At 36.8% G+C, this 7,505-nt stretch overlaps 1 protein-coding gene across 1 annotated transcript in view; it reads right to left on the bottom strand.

Annotated features, from left to right (window-relative positions):
• Positions 1-3,600, bottom strand: part of LOC107700305 (lipopolysaccharide-responsive and beige-like anchor protein) — a 251,983-nt gene extending 248,383 nt beyond the window's left edge. Inside the window, exon 1 of the mRNA XM_016501927.1 lies at positions 2,821-3,600. Within this exon, the coding sequence (XP_016357413.1) occupies positions 2,821-2,952 (132 nt within the window). The 5' untranslated portion in view covers positions 2,953-3,600. The remainder of the gene's footprint in view (positions 1-2,820) is intronic.
• Positions 3,601-7,505: the final 3,905 nt, after the last annotated feature.

Raw genomic sequence — 7,505 nt, forward strand, 5'->3', positions numbered from 1 at the left:
AAATCAAATGTTTCCGTATTCGCGATGTATTTGAATGGCAAATTATTATTTATTATGTACTTCACTCGCGTTCCAATATCCACGTAAAACAAAATGTTTTGCATAACATCACGACGGTACTGTGATAACACTTAACGGCAAAGATTTTACTACATATTTTTTTTTACTAAAGAGTTTTTTTTTCCATATGTTTGACTGACTGTATTGTATTATGATAATGAACAGGCTGCATTGTCAAGGTAGCAAAGCTTAACTGTGTGTGCGCATGCGGCGCTGGTGCAATCACTTGAATTGTTTTCCTTCTAACAGTGGAAGAAACTACTCCTTTTAGTCCTAAAGATAATCGGAATTGTAAAAGGTTTGCCTTTATTTGTGTATATTCACAATAAAAACAAATCTTTGTGCTTTTGTAAAATAAGCCTAAAGAAAAATAGGAAGTCGCTTTCTGCCGTCTGTTTCCTTTCGCGCAGCACAAAAATGAACCGAAGCACTGTATATAGGCTACGCTACTTGTTGCACAGTTTTTCTTTCATTTTCTTAATTTATTATTTAAGTAAAAATATGTTTCTCGTATAGGCCTATTTATTCGTTATATAGGCTATAGGCTACCGCTCGCAGAAGCGCTGCAGGTGCATATATGATGACCATGTGAATCCTCGTGTTCTGTTGTTTGCTGCTTTTTGCGCGTGTAAAATTAATCCCCGGGAAACAAATGTTAGTATTTTTTAACAGGGTCACACACTTATCCTTTCTAATTTAATTAAATTCTAATTTAAAATAATCTTGTCAGTTAACGGTTAACAATCGGTTCCTCATACAAAGCTATCATATGAAAGACATGGAATACAGTCTGTTTTTGATTATTTTACGGTGCTTTATGTCCTTTTTGGGGCCTGGTCCCCTTTCACTTTCACTGTATAAACAAGAGCAGCTCATACATTCTGCTAAACATATCAAAATTCATACAGATTTAGAATAACAAATGGGTGAGTTTTTGCACTGCAAGTGACTTATCCATTTAAGGGCACTGCATTCAATTATAAAGCCTTATATTAGAGGCAAGGTTAGAGCAATGTGTGCATGTAGGCTACATGTCACCTATGAGGTCTAGTGTGCCTTTTGCCTCAAGCTGTGTTACATCAGCACATTGTTGCAGCACGTTTCTTTCTTACTTCCTTCTTCCTCTCATTCATTCATTCTGCAATGTCATTTCAACACTACAGGACCTGCAATGCAAATCTCTCCCAATCAGTTTCAGCTACATTGTGGGCCACATACAGGCCCTCACTCATGCTTGAAACTCGGCTAATGTATAACAGGGGCTTTCAACTGGCTTGTGGACGTGGGAGGTGAAAAAAAAAGTGTGCAATTTCCAGAAAGTGCTACTGACTTCCTTGTGTGTGGGGCTGGTCAACAGAGAAGAGCTGTTATTACATCATGGAGCTGTGCTGAAGTGATCTGTGAACTGCCAAAGAAAGCTACATGAGACATTCTGCTCTCTACATTTGATTTTGTACCATACACACTCCATGGAAACTGCAAGACAAGTTTAAAGCTGACAAAGCACTGCCATCATTTCAAGGAGGGTGAATATCAGGTCACTGCTAAAAAATTTAAATCAACCCAGGTTTCTTCCTCACACCCTGTAATCCTTTATCATGGATTAATGGATAATAGCTTCACATTAGGACTGTCTGCAATGACAGGAGCAGGGAAAAACGATCTAAAACAAGCAGTGTGTATAGAAACAGGTTGATCAAGCTTTAAAGACAACACCACATCGCTAGAAACACAGCAGAAAACAGAGCCCACCTTTACAAATGCACACAATATTAACAGAGTTTCACAAATAACTCCACGCCTTTGCGTAAAAATACTAGGATTCCAAAAAATATATATATACTTTTTTTTTTTTTGTGTGAGGATGTATAAAAGTCCATGCTATAAAACAGGTAGTTATATAGCCTACACTGTCAGACAAAATTTTCAGTAATTACACCTTTAGGGGTACAACAGCTTGTCACTGGGGCAGTACTATGAAAGGGATGACTTTGTACCTCTATATGTCCCTAAAAGGGGCATATTAGTAATAATATGTACCCTTAAGATACTACTACGAAGCTTTCAGGGGTAAATAAGGTACGAGACAAAAAATAAAATATTTTTGCATACATGTTTTATATCATATTTGATATGATAGACTTCTATGGCCCATAGAGTATGATACAGTGAGAATATGGAGCTCACATGTGAGGAGAAAAAAAACAATATTATTCAAAGGCCTAAAAGTGTGCAGTTAGGTGCAGATGTTATTTATATGTTAATCACTGAGCATAACATACTACATACATAAAATGCATATAAATATAAGTTGATAAACCTGCTCCACTCCAGCTATTGTATACAGTTATACATCATGACCTGAAAGGGAATGTGTATATAGAATTATCCTAAAAATCTTCAGAGGGCAAAGGGCTTTTCAGCCCCAGTGACAAGCTGTTATACCCCTAAAGAGACCATTTTCTGAGAGTGTGCATTGCATTTCTTTATTCACATCAAATATACGACATGTCCTTCTATCCACTTATTAAAGGTTCAGTCCCCTGACATTAGTGTCTTGATCAAGGACACAATGGGGGCACTATATACATCAGCCAAACTGGGATTCGAACCAGGCAGCAGACTTTTAACCATTAGGCCACACAGCTCCACTTTCTGCTTTGTAAGTGTATAGTTAGAGTCGCAGCTAGAGTCTAAACATTTGGTCTTGTCCCGCCACGGTGTCGTTAGATCCTTATTTAAAGGCTTTAATCAGCTTACCAGATTGAAGATCGTCTCCACAATGTCCCGGTTGGAGACTTCACCAGCCTCCAGGAGCCCCGCTAGCACGGCGAACTTCATGCGGATTCCTCGGATGGGAATCCCGACAGCGCTGTCACCTGCGCTCGCCATGACGGAGACAGGTGATAGGGGAACAGGTGGGACACCTGTCTGACCCTACCGTCGAGTTAAACTACGGGGAAACGTACGGAAATGTCTCGTTAACGTTAAGTTGACAGAGGTGAAGAACAGGTCCTGGTCTCCATTCAAGGCCAGTTTATCCGTTAATTTCGGCGGGAAGCGCCGGTTGATGTCACTAACCTGACTGACAGGAATTATTCTACTGTGGAGAAGAAAAACAGCTATAAACTTGTCAAAAGGAGGACAAAACCGCGCTGTGGTGAGTCTAGATACGAAACACAACGCGTGTCAAACTCGGCCGGATTAATAAAGTAAAGACATTTAAACAAAAATGTAATTGAAGTGTTTGCGCGTCAAACAGGAAACAGCGATGCTGAAGAGATTCCGCGCAGGTAACGTTAGTCGCACCGATAAGCCGCAAAAAACTACAAACTATAAGGCAAGAAACGTCCGACATTGGCTTTCAGGGATCCCTCCGAAGAGAAGACAATCCTCTCGGTCGCTGTGGGAACTGCTGGAGTGAAGTTTCAGCGGTAACCCACTTTACAGCGCCATCTCTTCCTGAATCAGCTCCTACTCCGCTCCGTCTCCGCCATGACAGTAGAGCTCAGGGTTGCCAGGCTTTCAGAACAAAACCCTCCTAATTGCTACTCAAAACTAGCCAGTCGCGTTCCGGGGGGTAAAATACATGTAAAATACACTTTTTTGGTAGGGTTTCCCTGTTTAAATTTGCATTCCGGTGGCTAAACATCACATAATTGGGGTCGCTTCAACCAGCGGACATGAAAACAACCCGCGGCAACAGTGTTAAAGTAGCCCAGTTCCGCGGGAAAACCACGGACTCAGCAACTGAGGTGATGTAAAAGAGGAAAGCAGGCATTTGGACCAAAGCACTGAGGCAAGGGAGGGGGAGACTCAAAATGTTTCTAAACTTAAAATGCATTTTTGCCCCGTTTGCATTGTTTTACTACTTACACAATTATTTAAATGCACAGACTGGTTTTTAATCATATTTTTAGGGGGGACAACTAAAAATATAGTTGTCCCTCCTAAAAACTAGTTATAAAATATAGTTTATAAATATCTGAAAGTACACTTAACATCAGTCAGTTAAGCATTGAAATATGATAGTCAATATTATTTAATGATAATTTAATTTGGATTTGTCTGTGCATGTTTTTTTTACACTTATAGATTTTGTTACGTGTTAAAGTAGCCCAGTTCCGCGGGAAACCCGCGGACTTGGCAACCCTAAGAGCTGCTAGCTGCGCATGCGCAGTGCGGCGAGAAGGGGGGATGGCTCAGGTGTGTCAGGTACTAGACTACAGTGAGAACCTGTCAGGACAGAATGACACTTCATACTGAAGATCTTGTGTCAGGGACGCTCTTTTGTGGTGGTGGTGGTGGTTTACGATAATGCACTTGCTTTGAGAATGACAGAGACATCTGGAGGACAGAGTGATAAAAGGCATGCTTTCATCAGAAACGTGGTTTGCATCAAGATTTGACTTGGTAATATCAAAGAATGTGTTATTATTTTTCATATTATTATTTGGAATGTGGATTGTGTATAATAATTAAACAACATGCATGCACTATATGTTTTCTGCAGTTCAGTGGTCAGAAAGTCAGAAAGACCTTTACAAGTATGTTTACACACACAAGGAATTTTCCAGTGCAGAAAAATTAGAGACATAAACATACATGCTAGTGCAGACATATGTAGGAATTACACAGTAGAGATGAAATTCAACACTATTATAAGAACTGAAAATTAAATCATGCACTATATACAGAAGTAGAAATATAGAGAAAAAAACATATAAGTGTTTAAATTAATGTACAGATATGTTATTTACAAGTGTACAGTTTATGTAGTTTACAAGAGTGAGATCATCTTTTTTGGAAGATCATAGGACTGTACTGTAATAATATTACTTTTTGCAGTAGCTAGTAGTGTAACTAATTACTAATAAGATTTCAGTAATAACAGTTACCATCCATAAAACAGTTTAGTTACTTAGTTACTTTTGATGCCTCAACCCGCTGATTTGAAATCCAACAATCAAATAATTCCTACATTTATTTTCATAATTTTCACGACTCGCACATGCATGTGATGTCCCCAGTGCAGCAGGATAAGCTTGGAATATGGAAAAGCTTACATTCAGCAGATACAAATATTGCATTATATTGATTTTGTCAGGAAAAAAGATGATCTGAACACTGTTGTGTAAGTTGTGGCGTTACTTTACTCTGGCATTACATCCCTCTGATCAGCATGTGGTACATTATATTACTATAATTAAAAATCTTTTTGGAAAATTAAACAGTTTCTTACAAACGTATGTGATTTGATAAAATACATAATGAAATATAATCGTATATGGGTAACAGAGAAATTACAATTAGCTTCAAGCTACACGTGACAATTAATGAGATTAATACAACACTTCTATGTCACTATCAGTCAATATTGAGTGTTTTTAATAACTTCTGACTGTGATCCAATGTGGATTTTGGTCAAATGATGAGGCAGAAATATGTTGTTAGTAACATTCTAGAAGAATTTTATGTGGAAGATACACAGTTACAGTACAACTTCTGTCGGGAGTGAAGAAAAAGTAACTAGTAGTTTAACTAATTACTGTTGCCAGAAAGTAACAAGTAAAGTAACAAGATTACTTTTGAAAGGAGTAACTAGTAATGAGAAATATATTACATTCTTTGAGTAACTAGCCCAACACTGTGCTGCCAAATGCATGAATGTAAAGTTATTATAGATGTAGATTGTCCTTTACAGTCTGAGACCACATGATTTCTTATACTTTCCCTTACACTTAATAATTCTGTTACTCAACCTCATGTCATTCCAACCATGATTTGTTTGTCCATTTGGACCTCAGTGTTCTTCTTTGGTTTTTTTTTTTTTGTGCTCCATTTAAATAAGAAATGCAGTGAGTAAATAATGGCAGAATTGGGTGAACTATCCCTTAAAGTGTGCATGAAATAAAAAATTCACTGTATATATATTGTAACGCATGTTATAGACTGTATTATGAATGATTCATACATGTATGTTTAATTTATTTTTACTTGTAATTTTTAATCATGATGTCACAAAGCAAAAGACTTCTCTCTGGTGACGTAAATGCCTGAATTCTTTAATCATTTAGTCTGATTAAACCCCGTCCCTCCACAATCAGTGGCATTAAGTTGAGTGCAACAAACCAAGTCCCACCCTACATTTTTTTTCGCCAATAATCCACTACATTTAGATGTGCATCACAAAATGGAAGAAAAGATCTGTCACTACTTCTGTTTCATCATGAGTCATTTGTTATTTTACCAATTGTATCTAAATCTAAGTTCAGATTTGTGATACTCATGATATTTTAGATTCAGTTAGGGTTAGGTTAGTGTAAATTATGTTTGTAAATTTTTCACATACAAAGAGTTATTAAAGCACATATTATTTTGTTGCATGTAAACTTTACTATTTAATATACACAGACAGACTATTAGCCCACACAGAGGTCTTGAATATTAAAGAATCTTAACTAGCTTCAAGTATAAATGTGCTCACTGTCTCATTATAATCAAAGTGTGGTTTCATGGCCCCTTTGAGTCATTGCCAAGGAGTCAGCAGCACATTGACTTTGTTGACTCTATATACAGTCCCTCGGGGGCCGCAGAATTAAAGGTCTAGACTCTGTAGCAACAAAGAACAATTTGTCTCACAGGCACTGAACTTTATACTGACATCAGACCACACAGACGCATACATAAAGAATTAATTACAGAAATCAATTTATTGAAAATGCTTTTTTTTTTCTCCTTCCAAATGCTTTCTTACCAAAGTAACAGGATGTGGCATCTATTTAAAGAAGCTTGTTATAGTGTAAATAAAAACCACATGCTAAGGCAAAATGTCAGTTTTAATTATGCAGCTATTGTGAGTGAGTGAAATGTGAGCTTTTGTTCTTGGGTTTCTAAAGAACAGTGTGAAAGATAATATGTTTAAATAATAATGGTGTTCATCTGTGCAATGTTGCCTTTGGAAACAATATGGAATGCAATATGATCATTTTATATAATACATATATATATAATAATATATATAACAAGAGTAACAAGACATTAGATGATGGGACATTAGTAATTAATTTACTGAGACATTTATTTATTTAATTGAGATTTTGAATATTTTTCAAAATCATTTCTGTGTTTGTTTCGGTTTATAATTGAGACAGAAACTTGATCGAACCGATTAAATGATCGAGTCCTCTAGACACTCTGCATGAATCTTCCATTAATCTATCAATGCAATTTATAATAGGTTTGTCATTAGGGGTTTGATGTTTGAGGACTGTAATTAGACTTAAGTCCATATTCATATATATATATATATATATATATATGGACACTTACAGGGATAGTTCACCCTAAAATGACCATTTATTCACCCTCAACTGTTTGGTTACCCAAATTCTTCAAAATATCTCATTATGTTTAACAGTAGAAAGAAACTCGTACTGGTTTGG

Source organism: Sinocyclocheilus anshuiensis, unplaced genomic scaffold (assembly GCF_001515605.1).
Source record: "Sinocyclocheilus anshuiensis isolate Anshui unplaced genomic scaffold, SAMN03320099.WGS_v1.1 scaffold326, whole genome shotgun sequence".
NCBI lineage: Eukaryota > Metazoa > Chordata > Actinopteri > Cypriniformes > Cyprinidae > Sinocyclocheilus > Sinocyclocheilus anshuiensis.